This window comes from Lichenostomus cassidix, chromosome 4A (genome assembly GCF_008360975.1).
Source record: "Lichenostomus cassidix isolate B80296 chromosome 4A, HeHo_3.0, whole genome shotgun sequence".
Taxonomy (NCBI): domain Eukaryota; kingdom Metazoa; phylum Chordata; class Aves; order Passeriformes; family Meliphagidae; genus Lichenostomus; species Lichenostomus cassidix.
Genome location: NC_139485.1, coordinates 14,744,223 through 14,758,135, shown reverse-complemented (window position 1 = coordinate 14,758,135; position 13,913 = coordinate 14,744,223). Strand labels below are relative to the sequence as shown.

General features: G+C 51.3%; 1 protein-coding gene and 1 long non-coding RNA gene across 16 annotated transcripts in view; one reads left to right on the top strand and one right to left on the bottom strand.

Annotated features, from left to right (window-relative positions):
* Window positions 1-6,814: 6,814 nt before the first annotated feature.
* POU3F4 (POU class 3 homeobox 4) lies at window positions 6,815-9,059 on the bottom strand. Its single transcript, XM_085060680.1, has one exon. It carries the CDS (start codon window positions 8,961-8,963, stop codon window positions 7,851-7,853), a length of 1,113 nt encoding a protein of 370 aa, XP_084916806.1. The 5' UTR covers window positions 8,964-9,059; the 3' UTR covers window positions 6,815-7,850.
* Window positions 9,060-9,375: 316 nt separating this feature from the next.
* LOC146437568 (uncharacterized) overlaps window positions 9,376-13,913 on the top strand; it is an 85,016-nt gene continuing 80,478 nt past the window's right edge. For 7 of the 15 annotated variants that reach the window (XR_014852286.1, XR_014852292.1, XR_014852288.1 and 4 more), the window contains exon 1: window positions 9,376-10,204. This is a non-coding gene — a long non-coding RNA (uncharacterized LOC146437568). Of the gene's footprint in view, window positions 10,205-11,902; window positions 12,863-13,913 lie in introns of those variants that run through there. The other 8 variants (XR_014852284.1, XR_014852282.1, XR_014852283.1 and 5 more) reach the window with 5 other exon arrangements.

The window sequence follows — 13,913 nt, the reverse complement described above, 5'->3', positions numbered from 1 at the left end:
CCTGACTCAGGTTGAGGCAAGAGGAAGAAATGGCACAGAATAAATCCCTTGGGAAGACAGTTGTGGTGATAGGGATGGAAACAGGTACTCACTGAACTCATCCCTTTTAGCTCTCTTGTGCCCACAAGAAATAGGATCAACTCAGGATGAACTGTGGATGTAGGAAATTAGGAACAAAAACTGTGGATGTAGAACTGTTTTCTGTAGGAAATTAGGAACAAAACCTCAAGACTTCTCTGCTGAAAGAATTGTTTGGTATTCTTTCATTTGATGTGCTTTTTATTGTGCAAATAAGCAAAAAGTATTTTATAGTCAAAGACGAAGGTAGATACAGAGCAGGAAATGCTCAGAGTGAGTTTGACACTTGAGGACCATCTGAGACTGTGTGCAGCAGAGGCAGAGTTTAGTTCCTAGCCTGGATTTAGGATGGAGGCTCTGCAAGGTGTGTAAGGGTTGAGAGCCACCATGGATGTGAGATGTGCAGGTTGCTGTGCCCTGAATTCCCAACCCCACGGAGTCAGAGGCAGGAGATATCACAGGGAGAGGAGCCCAGGACCTCTCCCAGCATCTGTTGTGCTCATCTGCATCCCATCCTGGGCTGGCTGGGAAGAACAGGGGCCATGATTTTCCCAGGTCCAGCTGAGACCAGTCCAAGTGATGCTTAACCACAAAGGTTCTCCACCACAGCGAACTGTAAACTCAAAAAAAATCAGAGCTTGTCATTTTCTCGTGCACCATCCTGAAAAATCTTTGAACTTGGGCTTTGTACTTGAAATCTAATCCTGTTATAAATATCTTACTATGCAACTGCATATTTTTCTGAGCAAACCACTGCCAGCCACATTACCATGTATTCATTTTGGCAGAGATCTTGTTACAAAGGCAGATTTTCTGAGGCTCTACTACAGCTTTACTCCACTATGAAGAACATACGAGAGTAAACCCCAGATTATTACATTTTCCATTAAAAACTTATCATGGCTCTATAACTGGGAGTGTGTTGTATTCTCTCTCTGCTGCAGTTGGGAGAAGTTAGGGCTGAGCAGAGCAGGATTTTGTGTTTATAAAGTGCTGGGCTGGGTTTGTGCAGCATCACCTACAGGGATCTGCCCACTATATTGAAAAGCAGGATTGTACAGAAGGATTTCACCCTGCAAAAGCTTTACACGGACAGAATTCTCACTGCTGAGTTGTTTCCTTTGTGAAGAATTTATATCAAAGATAATAAAGTTTTAAATCAATAGTCAGAACGTATGCAGAGCTATAATCTTTGTAGATTTGGTAATCCCCCGTGACATTTACAGGACAGTTTCTGCAAATTCAGAATTCCAGAGCTGAATTAGCATTTCTGAGGTGCAGGAGATCCCCTGTGTCCGTGTGATGCTTGTGGAGCAGCAAAGAATCATAAAGTCACGTCTGACAGTGTTTCTATTTAAGCATTAGCAACTCAATTTCAAGATTTCAGGGAAAAAAGAGGCTGTGGCTGATTTTCTCTGTCTGGAAGTGTTTCCTGGCAGGATTTTGATTTTTTCCCTGTCTCCCCCAGCCGTGAGGAGCCTTGGGAAGGCCGGCACAAGGCCAGCCCTGCTCTGTCCCCGTAACTCACCGAATTTGTGCTGCAGAGTCAGACCCCCAGCACCTGCTGGGCGCCTTTCAAGCTGCTTTAACTGGATCACAAGTTCCCAACTGTAGATAGATGTAACAGAGACTAATCCCATAATCTGGACAGAAGTACAAGCCCTGGATGGGGAGCAGCTCGTGTTACCTCCAGTTGCCCTCCAGGGATGGCAGGGGAGTTCAGACCCTCTCATCCCTCCCAGCCATTTTTTGGTGAGTAAGATCTGTGGGCTGATTTGATTTGATTTGATCTGATTTTTCCTTCCCAAAGTCTGAAGACAAATATGCAAAATAAAACTTCATGCTTCAGCCAAAAAGGAAAACAACTTGGGTTCAGAAATGGCGCTTCTATGCTGGGTAAATATTATTTGTACTCGAGGTGCAGAAGTCAAGGACTGGCATAATTCAACAAAAATAAAATAAGATCCAGCGATGGAATAATGGAGCAGCATTTTGGGTGTCTAAATAACACCAGGGGTGAGGAGAGCTGCTGCACAGCTTTTCATAGTCGCTGTTTGGAATATCCCCATGTTCAAAGCTGTTTCAGCAGCCCCCAGCTCCTCGGCATGGTGCTCTGTGCCAGCAGAGCATCGATCAGGAGCTGCCGAGCCTGGAGCCGCTGGTCGATGGCTCTGCAAGCCCAGAGCTCCCAGAAATGAGATTTACCATTGGCTTTTTAACTTCTTGTTGACAGGCTCTCACCAGTGACAGCTCTTCCTCGCTCTCCTTTCTCTCCCATTCCAAGATTTAATACTGTTTTACCACTCTAATTAAGGACGTGATTCTACAAATATTTACAAGCCGCCGAGGCGCTCGCTGGGAATGGGGAGCCATGGATCCACCTACAGATCCCATCTCAGGCATGTGCAAACCATCTCTGCTAGCATCCCCACCACGGAAAATGGGAGTTTTCAATCCTTTTGCTTGTCCTGCTTTCCCAAGTCTTTAAAACTCAACCCAAAATCCACTTGGGGGGAGATTTCCTACACTGCTCTTCAGCACAGAAGTCTGGCTTTCTTTCCATGACATTAAACCAAAAGTTCTTTACTTTGGCCCTTCCTATCTCTTACAGTGTTAACAAAAATAGATGCTTATTCCTTTAATAAAGGTTTTGATTTGGAAATTATTTACCATTTAGACGTCGTACGCTCTAATTGCTTTTGATTCTTTGGAATATCTCTAATGCAAAGCAGCTGAAAGGCTGAGGTTTAAAAATGGGCTCTTGCACATTTGAAGTAAATTTTATCCTGCAATCAGTCGTAAAGATCTTAACTGCAGCTATCACATATCCTAAATATGTAATTGCTGTGGAGCCTTTCCAGTCTATTGGTTACAGGATGCTGGAAAAAGGGGAAAGTGAGTACAAATGTAGGCCCTGATGTCTGTGGGTATTTTGGAGGAATATTGAGCAGGATTGGTCACCTGCCTGAAATACTGGTTTTTTTTTTTTTTTCTAGGATGGAACCTTGGAATTCCATTGTGCAAGGACTAATTAAGAATTCAATTTACGTGGTGAGCTCACTGGATTACAGGGAAGCTGCTCTGATGGGTAAAGCAATGAATTTTGTCTGGGTTTTGGGATCAGAGCATTCACCCCCAGCCCTACGTGCTCCTGGGGGAAGGACTTGGGTTTTAAATGTGCCTCATCCACACATGGATCTGCCCTAAAATCAGTGGTGGCTTTGTACATGGATCCAGCCCAAGAGGACCAGGATGGTCTGGTATGTTCTGCTTGGACCTAGGGAATCAATACTTAAAAACACAGAAAGAAAAACTCAAAATACTTGATTTTGAGAGATTTTGAAAACATCTTGCTCCAATGTAGTCTAGGTATAGACTGACTGGTCCATATTTTGAATGATCTGTAATGACCAGCATAAAGTGAAATGGCATCTCTGCTTACTTTTAGTAATTTTTTGCTTTCAAGAGAACCCTCTCCTATGTCCTGGTCATCTTTAAAGAGCACAGCATAGAGATATTTAAAATTTAACCCAAAGATAGCCTCTGGTTCTTTTTTTTTAAGTATAATATGAAAAGCATGGAAGATCGAGCCTCAAAAATTCCTAAAAACATTTAAACCTCATCGTCAAAACCAAAAAACAGTTCAATTTATTGATATCAGAAAAACGCTTGCTATCAGCCCTTTCTTTAAAGGATTGTGTGAGATATTTACACATCAAATTAATGTGAATGGCTGCTAAGTACACACCAAAATTCTTCCAGCTGGGAGACAGGGTTGTGCAAAGGCCACTTGGGTTCTTGAGGAGAGGAGGAGAAGTTCCCCCAAGCCCAGAGGCTGCTGAGATGGAGCTTGGTGGTGGGCAGCTTATATAAACCCCGGGTGTGCTCGTTCTGGAGCTCCTTTTTTACAACAAAGCCCAAATTTGGAGTCTCTCATTCTTATGATTCTACCCCGTGCTTCTCTCCACCCCCTCTTGAGTTCTTTTTTTAAAAAAAAACCCAAAATCCCTAAATTCAGAAGGTAACTGTGAAGATGAAGGTTCCCTCCCTGCCCTTGGTTTGGTGGGATTTGGGGATGCTGAGCTCCAGCCCATGGGTTCAGCACCCCAGGCTTCTCCACGCTCACCATGGATGATGGGCAGCGGAGAAGACAACAGTGATCTGTACTTAACATTAGGTGGCACAAAAGAGTTTCCTTTTGCTTGCAGGAACACTGAAATCGATGGGCAATAACCAGCAGAGATTTTCTTTTCTTTAAACGGAATTCTCCTATTTTCTCCAGCTTTCCAGCAGCCTTTGAAGCGCTTCTGTTTATAAACTAACTTGATTTCGTCTTTCATGGCATCTCTTTTGTCTCAACCTAATTTGTTTTAAAATAAGACATAACCCAGCCCTCGCTGTGGCTGTATTTACAGAGCAGCCAAAGGGCTCTAAAACGGGCTAATTTCAGTGAAACGCCTTCTGTCCCTCCTCCAAGCCAAGGCTGCTTTTAAGAGCTTTGCCTCTCCAGGCCCTGCGTGTTCCGAGGCACCATGACCACGCAGGCCATGTCTGAACCTGGAGCTTTTCCTCTGAATCCTCAGCTGGGGCTGTTTACAAACCACGGCTGTTTGCTCCTGGTTTGCTCCCCACGCCACATTCATCCTGCTCCTGGAGCTGACTGACCAAACGGGCTTTTGGGGGTTCTGTTTCCTTCTCCTGCTGCTGTAATCCTTCTGCAGAGAGCTGGTGTCACGGTCCCTCACGGAGACGGGCGGGCGGCAAAGCCCAGCGCAGGGCCAGCCGCAGGCCCGATGCCCCCAAGGCCGCGGTGCTGCAGCTCACAGAGATTTACCAACGAAATCAATCAGTTTTATGGCTCAGAAACAATGCATCGCCCACTGTTCACATCCCAAATCCCTCTCGCTCCCAGGTACGCTGGCAGAGCAGTGGGAAGGCAATGTCCACTCGTGTGCTGCTGTTGGGGATCGAAGATGAGAGCTCTCTCCCTGCTCGGGTCGCTCCTCAGGATTCCTAAAGGTAATTTTTCCCTCCCCTACACTGCTGGCAGAAGGGTTGGGTATTGTTTCCTCCAAGGTTCGGCTTCAGAAAGGGGGAAAAGAAACAAAATAAAAGGCCGTTTCGCTGGCGATCCCTTGAAGTTTTCGCCGCTTCCCCGCCTCCCCCAGCACCCACCCGGCTGCCGGGGCCGGAGCTTCACCCCGCTCGGTGTGATGGAGTGTTATTGTTCCTCCCGCCGGGGGGAGCGGGGATGGGGCTCGGGCAGCGTGGGTGGAGGGCGGGCGGAACAAAAGAAACTTGGCCGGTGCCCCGCTCGGGCCGCGGGGTGCCGCATCGCCGGGACGCACCGATATCGATAGAATCGACAGAACCGACACACCGACACACGGCTCTGCTGCCGGACACACGGCTCCGGACACACGGCCCCGCTCCGGCCACACGCTGCCCAGCCCCGCACAGCCCTTTCCCAGCCCCGCAGGCGCGGCAGGTGTCAGCGGCACTGCCCGGTCACCCACCGAGCCCCTGGCCGTGCCCGGGCTGGAGGAGCTCCGCACCCCTCGGCCAGCGCACAAACCACGCACCCGCACTTTGCCGGCTAGTTTGGTTTTCTTTCGTAAAAATGTTTATTTAAACCTTTTTTTTTTTTTTTAATTTTTTTTTTCTTTTTCCTTTTACAACAATAAAATATTGCGTCGATATAAACCCCTTGACTAAAACTGGTCGACAACCAAACGTTACAGCCACTCGTGTGTTTCGTTATTATTTTTATCCGACACCCATTTAGGCTTTTTTTTTTTGTTGTTTCTCTCTGAAACGTTTTTTTTTCTTTCTTTTTTTTTTAAACATAATGCGGAATTTATTGAAAATAAATAATTGTTGGCAACTGCAATAGGCAATTTTGGATAAAATAGTTGAAAAAAGCAACCTTTAATGAAAATAGCGTTTATTATACATCAGTTACTAAATGAATAAACTAAATGATCTTTCTTTAAATTAATAACTTCCAAAAAACGTTTAATATACAAAACTGTACAGTTATAAAGTTGGCAGAAATAGGCAGGTCCTCAGTGTCGAGTTATTATTTTTTTTCCTTCTCTTAATTTCTTTTTTTTTTCCTTTTTTTTTCCTTTTTTTTTTTTTTTTTTTTAAGCGCTTACTGAAAAATACTTGAAAAATATAAATGTCGAAAGGAAAAAATCTGGAGGAGGGCGGGGAGAGGAGAGGGAGAGACAAGGGGGGCTGTGCGGGAGCCCCGGGAGATGCACACACACACACTCGGGGGATGCACACGCTCGGACACACTCGGACACACGCTCGGACACACGCGGACACGCTCGTGGGTGGGTGCGTGGCCACCGCACCCCCGCCCTTGGGGACAACACAGCCGCGGCAGGGACAGGGGGAAAGGGGGCGGGTGCAGCTCAGCACTTCCCTGTGCCCAAAAAACGGCTCCTGGCGTTAGCATTTTAGTGAGTTTTGGTGCTTGGGGGATTTTTCCTCCCTGTTTTGTTTTGTTTTGTCGGTGATTATTACTATTATTATTATTATTATTATTATTTCCCCCCCCCTCCCCCAGAAAAGCTTTTCCACAAATCCAGCATCTCCCTGTGACGCGGAAAGAAGCTCAGCGTGAACCAAATGCGGGCGTTTTCTGTCCCCTTCCCTCCCTCCCTCCATCCCTCCCCCCCGACACCTCATTCCTCTTCACTATCGAAACAAAATACAGAGAAACCGATTTCCGAAGCGAAAGCGCAGAAGGATAAAGGTGTTTTACTACAGACCTCTCAGTCTGGCGCTGATCAAAAAGCCCAACTCATCTTCGGAAAGAAAAAAACACTGGCAAATGCCACGGGTTTGGTTGTGATGCTTAATTTCGGGTAAATCTCTTAGAAATAATTATTATATATATATATATAAAATTTTTTTTTTGTTTTCCTTGGGAGAAGAGGGGAGGAGGTCAGGCGTGTCACCCGACCGTTTTATGGTGTTGGGAAGTTGTTGAAAAGGAAGGAAGGAAAAAAGCTGCAACAAATAAGCCTGTTCTTCACATCGGTGCGGGGCTCCGCGGGTGCGGAGGGAGCCCCATCTCCTCGGGGGGGTGAGGAAGGACCGCGGCCACCCTGTCCCTGTCCTGGCCCCGCCGGGTGACATTGCCGGTGCGTGGGGAAGGGAGGAACGGTTTGGAACTGCTCAATTCGATACAAATTAGGTCACAAATATTGTGTACAGTTTGTAGTAAAACACCCTCAGACATTTAAAAACGCTATATAAGTCTTTTAAAAATGCAAAACTAGTCTATTGTAAAACAGATTCACCTGAAATACAGCTGATATAACCAAGGCGCTGGAAGGTTATTCATAGGCACACATCTGTCTTTCCTTTTCTGTCGGGTTTTTCGTTCTTTTTTTTTTTTTTTTAATTTTCTATTTTTTCCGTGGGTTTCCTTTTTTTTTTCCCTTTTTTTTTAAATTCTCTTCCTTTTCGTTTGGGTTCTGTTTTGTGACGGCGGCGGAGTTTTTTTTGTCTTTTTTTCCTTTTTTTTTTTTTTTCTTTTCCCTTCGTCCTAGCGGAGACCGAAAAACAAACCTCGTCTGCGAGTAAACACCGTGTCGTGTGTGTGATCAGCGGAAAGGTCGGAGAGAGGAAAAAAAAAAAAAAATATATTGCCGAGGCGGCGGCGGGCGGGGAGCCCTTTGCCGCGACTCCCGAAAGCATAAGTTAAACCGGGCGGGCAGTCCCGCGGCCGGGCAGTCCCGGGGCCGAGCCCGCGGTCAGAGGTCGTGGCAGGCCGTGTCCGTTTTCACGCCGTGCGAATACACGTCGTGCTGCGGCTGCTCGCCCGGCGGGGTCATGCGCTTCTCCTTCTGCCGCCGGTTGCAGAACCAGACCCGCACCACCTCCTTCTCCAGCTGCAGGCTGTCCGCCAGCGAGGAGATCTCCTGGGCGGCCGGCTTGGGGCACTTGAGGAAGTGCGTCTCCAGCACGCCCTTGACACTCACCTCGATGGAGGTCCGCTTCTTCCTCTTCCTCCCCTGCGCCGCGATCTTGTCGATGCTCGTGGGGCTGCCGGTGGAGGAGTCGGCCTCCTCCAGCCACTTGTTCAGCAGCGGCTTCAGCTTGCACATGTTCTTGAAGCTGAGCTGCAGGGCCTCGAAGCGGCAGATGGTGGTCTGCGAGAAGACGTTGCCGTACAGGGTGCCCAGCGCCAGCCCCACGTCGGCCTGGGTGAAGCCCAGCTTGATGCGGCGCTGCTTGAACTGCTTGGCGAACTGCTCCAGCTCGTCCGAGGTCGGCGTCTCCTCGTCCGAGTGGTCCTGGCAGTGGTGGCCGCCCAGCTCGCCGTGCTCGCCGCCGGCCTCGCCGCGCAGCCCCGGGTGCAAGCCCTGCCCGGCGGCGGCGGCGGGCGGCGGGGTGAGACCGCCGTGCTCCAGCATGCCGCCCACCGCGAAGCCGCCCTGCGAGTACACGCTCAGGGGCTGCCCGGCGGCGGCGGCGGCGGCGGGGGGGGCGGCCAGCGAGGCGCTGTGCGCCGGGCTGGCGCCCCAGGCGCTGGGGTGGTTGGCGTGGGGCGAGTGGTGGGAGACGTGGGGCGAGCGGTGATGGATGATGGCGCCCAGCTGCAGGTCCTCGCGGCCCGGCTTCACGTCGGGCTGCTCCAGCGGGCCGCCCGCCAGCGCCGCGGGCCAGGGCGCGCCGTCGCTCAGGCTGGTCACCCAGTGATGCCCCAGCGGGTGCCCATTGCCGGGGACGCCCTGCAGGTACTCGCTCTGCAGCAGCTTCTGCGGGCTGCGGAACGGGCTGCCCTGCTGCATGCCCGCGCCCTCGGCGTGGGCGAGCGCGCCGGCGCCCAGCAGGCCGTAGGGGTTGGAGGCGGCTGTGGCCATGGCCGCGGCAGCCCCACGAGTTATACTGTGCCGCCGCCGCCGCGCCAGCCTTTGACATCCACCGGCACGGCGGCCCGGCGGCGGCCGCGCCGTGACTGCCACCCGCGCCGGCCAATGGCGGCGCGCCGCCGGCTCGGCGGGCCAATGGGCGCTGCGCGGGGGCGGGGCGAGCCCTCGGGGGGCGGGGCCGCGGGGCCGCGCGGGCGCGAGGCAGGAAGTGAATCACTCCGCCGGCACCGGGGGCCGGGCGCGAGGCGGCCCCGCCGCTTAACCCCTTCCGCGCCGGGCGGCGAGCGGGGGGGCCCGCGGGGGGCGCACGGCTTAAATGGGGAGCGCCTGGGAAAGGGGGGTCGCGGGGGGCACGGCTTAAATGGGGAGCGATTAGCCGCGGGCAGAGGTTAAACGGCGGCGCCCCGGCGGCAGCCCCGCGGGACCACCCCGGCGCTGCCCCCGCCCGCCGGCCCGGGAGGGCTCCGGGTGCGCGGCGCCCGCTCCGCTCCGCTCCACTCCTCCCCCGGTGCGGCTGCCCCGAGCCGCGCGTCCCCGCCTGCCCCGGGCCGTGCGGCGCCGCATCGCTCGGTCGGGAGGCAAAAAAAAACCTGAGAAAAACCCCAAATAATAAAAACCAGCCCCAAAAAGGAGCTTCCCGGCCTCGCCGCCGGTAAATCCCGCTGGACGCTCCTCAAAGTTCGCGGCGCGGGCGCGGTGCGCGCCTGGCGGGAGGGCTGCAGGGCGAAACCGGGGGGAAAAAGGAGAAAAAGGGAGAAAAAACCGTGAGAAAAGGGGAAAGAATGGGGGGAAAGGCACTCACGGTGGCCAGCCCCCCCCCGCGGGAGGAGCGGGGGGAGCGCGGAGCCCCCCGGCTCGGCCGGGCCCGGCAGGCAGAGCTCCGCACCCGCGCAGCCCCGGCGGGGCGGGGGGCAGCGCAGCCCCGGGACCCCCGACCCGCTCCCGAGTTCCAAAATGACCTTTCCCTGCATCGTTTTGGAGGTAACCGAGCTGCGTAATTATATTTGCACTTCCAGAAGACTGCATCAGAGTCCCCTTATTGGTTTGAAATTCCATTAAATATATTGCAAGAGCTCCTAGGTTAAGCTTGATTTAAATTTGCATACATTTTCATATATTTAGCAGAAATAAAAGAAGGCTTGCAGCTACCAGAAAGTCATTAAGGCATTAGTTTCTCTGAGAAGACAGATCTGAAGAAAATTCAAGAAAATGAGAAAATAGATCTAAATAAGGTGAGCGCTCCTCCGGTTCCTTCCGAGCCGGGTCCCATCGCTTTCCTCATTATAATAATAATAATCACAATAATTTCTCGCCGGGGCAGCGTGTGAGAGGGGTAAAGGCAGGGCTGGGTGGTGAGGAGCGGAGCGGGCTGCCCGGCTGGGGCAAGATCGCGATATATCGGGGACGCTGCGGCTCCCCGGCGGGCGAGAGCTGCGCTGCGCACCCGCGGGGGTGCGGGGAGCGGGGGGGCGACTGGGGAAAGAAATGAAGAATAAGGGAAAGTAAATAAAAAATGAAGTTTGCGGGTAGAGGGGCGGCGGTGGGGGGGTGTTGTGCGGCGGGGGGGTCAGCGGGAGGGTCGGGAGATGGGAAGGTCCCCGCTGGAGCCGCGCTGCCGGCGCTGGGCTGTGCGGGCGGTGCGGGGCGCGCAGCTCCGCGGCCGAGCCCGCCCGAGCGCGGGGAGGGCAGGGAAAGAGTTAGAGCAGCAGCTTTTTCCTCGTTGGTTTTTTTTTTTTTTTTTAGCCTTTCCTTTTTATTTTTTCCCTTTCCTTTTTCTTGCTTCTTCCCCCCCGCTTTCCTTTTTTTTTTTTTTTTTCCCTCCCCCCCCCCCCACTCTCCGCCTTCACAAGCTCCTCGAAATAAACATCACCGGAGCCCGCGGGAAAAAAAAAAAAGAAAAGAAAAACCCGCCGAAAAAGGCCCCCCAACAACATCAAATCCGCACTGTATAAAAACGTAACTAAATTATTTAAAATTAATTTGCACTTTAACTTCCGAAACAATTTTTCAAATCCCATTGCCCGTGAAAATAGATGTTCAGATCCGCCGTTTAATTAAGGCAGAGTCTCTGGCAGGGAAATAAAACCCCGAACGTCCCATTTTAATCTTTGCTGCAAATGTAGCTAAGGCAGAGCCCGGCTCTGCTCCTGCCGAGGCGGCTCTCACCTCGCCTATAGCAGAGTATGGTGGATTTTATAGTGTTTTTATCTGCATATAGTTAAATCTTCTTGCTGTTCTAACTAATCTGCTGGAGAGGGTTTCTTTAGCTCTTTCCTGTCAGTCTAACTTCCCAAGTGTAACAGATGCCGCTCTCAAGCGGTCCTTTCTGCTGCTTTTCTTTATTCAGCCTCGCATATTTCTCCCCATGATCTGGGTTTCCATAGAGAGAGGAATAAAAGGGGGACCATGGCCACAAATCCCCTGCCCCATGCAGAATAAAAGAGCCTTATTCAATAGCCGACCCCGTCTGGACATGGGAGAAAAATAAGTACATGCAAAGCTACTGTTGCAAGAATTTGTAACTTATTTTTCATAGACCGAAACCCATTAAAGTTTTTTTTTTCCATTAAAATTTTTTTTTTAAAAAGTTTTTGGGTTCGGACTGTGCACTCCAGCCCTTTGGCTCTGGGTGCCCCCGCCCCGGAGGGACCCGCGTTTCCTCAGCAAATAACTCGCTTTAATATCTATTTTTCCTGCTAAATCTTTGGCGTGAAAAACCTCGCACAATAGCTGGAGGCAGCCACCGTCCTGGGGCAGCGAGAAGTCGCTATAGAGAACCCCCCGCTTTGAAGTGCGGGAGCTGGGATTGTGTCGAGTCCCCCTGGCACAGGCGGCTCCGGGGCTTGCTGGGGTCACCCGGGTGCGTGGCTCAGCCGTCGCCGTGCCCTCGGTGGCAGCGGTGTCACCCACGCGTGGGGCAGGGCTGGCTCTCCCCTCTCCAACCCCACACATCCCTCTTGCAGAGCTCCGGTCGGGATGTTCCCCACCGGCTCCATGGGCTGGAGGTTGGGACCTGAACCCAGGAGCGGCAGGAACGCGTTTATTATCGTGACAGAGCTGATTTTATTATATTTAAGAGGGTTTTTTTTTTTTTTTTCTCTCCCCGTCTCATTGTTCATCCGCGGGAGGGGAAGGAGAAAGAGGGAAAAAAAAAAAAAAGGTCTAAAAGGGGTTCGTTTTGATTGTGTTTAATACAGCATGAAGCTCGGAGCGGTAAGCTGTGCCTCGGTGTCGTGACCTCTATATTGAAAACTTCACCTTCAACACAAGTTCACTTTAGAGACAGGACGAGTTAGATTGCGCTTGGTGGGAACAAGTGCAAATTTAAAAACAGAGTCAATCATAACGGGGGTGGGGGCTGGGAAAGGGCAATTTAACCGTTTCTGGAGCCAGGAGTTAAGGTTTGCATTGTGTACATCCAGGCGCTGGGGCTCCTGCTGAAGCCCAGCCACCCATCAGGGCTGAGAAACCAGTTCCTGGAGCTCCGGAGAGGCTTTGGGAACACGTAACCAGCGTGGGGGAAGCTTAGGAAGCAAAAAGGAATTTACAGAGTATTAGCAGAAATTAGCCAATACCGACACAAGCTCAATTAGTTCTTTTTTTTTTTTTTTTTTTTTTGGTCTCTGTTGGCTGCTCTTGAACGTGAGTAAATGCTGTGCAGGGAGAGAGGAGGGAGAGAGCCACACTGCCATCTCCGAGCCACAGCCAGGAGATGGACTGACAGATTGCAAATTAAACTAGTCCTAATGTAAGAATGAATGCAGCCCCCCCCCAAATCTCTCCCAGCACCAGCCCGGCAGCAAAGAGCCCGGCACGGAGGGAGCGTGGCTGCGGCTGGGCTGGTCCAGGGAGGGACAATAAAGCCAGTCCCGGGCAGAAAAAATCACAAGGTAAATAGTATTTGTATTCTAACTGCTGTGATTTCCGAAGCGGTTTGGGCGACTCCTTGCTCCTCTGCTCGAATCGCCTGTTATTGTTATTATTATTATGATTTATATATATTTTTTTCCACGTTGTTGATGTTTGAAAAATGTACTTGCTGCGGGAAAAAAAAAAAAAAAAGAAATGTCGTTCATTCGTGCACTACCCCGTCATGTTCAGGTCACTGTTATTTTTGAGCTGGGGCGGTTTTAGCAGGTCTCCTCTCGAACATTTGGTTGATGGAGCAAAAAAGAAAAACCATCAATATTCCGGGAAGTCTCTCCAAAGTGCACATTTTTGTTGCGGGACGGGTCTCGCCGTTTCTGCAATCCACGAATGGAGAGGTCGGGTTTTGTTGCGTTTGGTGGCGAGGTGTGGATGGGCAGAGGCGGCGGGAGGAGAGGCTGCGGGAGGAGAGGCTGCGGGAGGAGAGGCTGCGGGAGGAGAGGCTGCGGCCCCTGCGCTGTGCTGCTCGGGCGGTGCGCGGCAGCTCCGAGGTCACGGCAGGAGTTAATAGACCCACAACAATGCCGATCCCTTCCCTTCGACGTAGGCACTTTCCTCACCGTGCCATTCAAACAGGCGTGATGACAAGGACGCGCTGGTTTCATCCCGCACCGAAATCCCGTGGTTTTTTTGGTTGTTGGTTGGTTTTGGTTTGGTTTTGTTTCTTTTTTTTTTTTTTTTTTTTTCCTGTGATGCTTCTCCCAGCAAACGGGGGGATGCGGGCAGAGATGGGCACCCCCAGCTCCTGCCACCCCAGAGGCCATCCCGCCTGTGCTTTAGAAATAATCCAAACCCAATTCCCGAACGGACAGGTTTCTGCTCAGGCATATTTAAAGGAAAATAGGTTGGATTGGAACACGCACTAACTGGCTCGCTAGTTAACCTCTGTTGGCTAATGAGACATTGAAGACAAATCGCTCTGTTCCTCGGATGACAAAATACCTGCGTTGCTGTTTGGTAGCCTACCGAGCGATTTCCATGTGGGGTTGGGGTTCACGTGTTGTGTTTTGCCTT

Bases quoted from the DNA above. Each gene is read 5' to 3' on its own strand.
- POU3F4 (XM_085060680.1), bottom strand. From the start codon at position 8,963: ATGGCCACAGCCGCCTCCAACCCCTACGGCCTGCTGGGCGCCGGCGCG.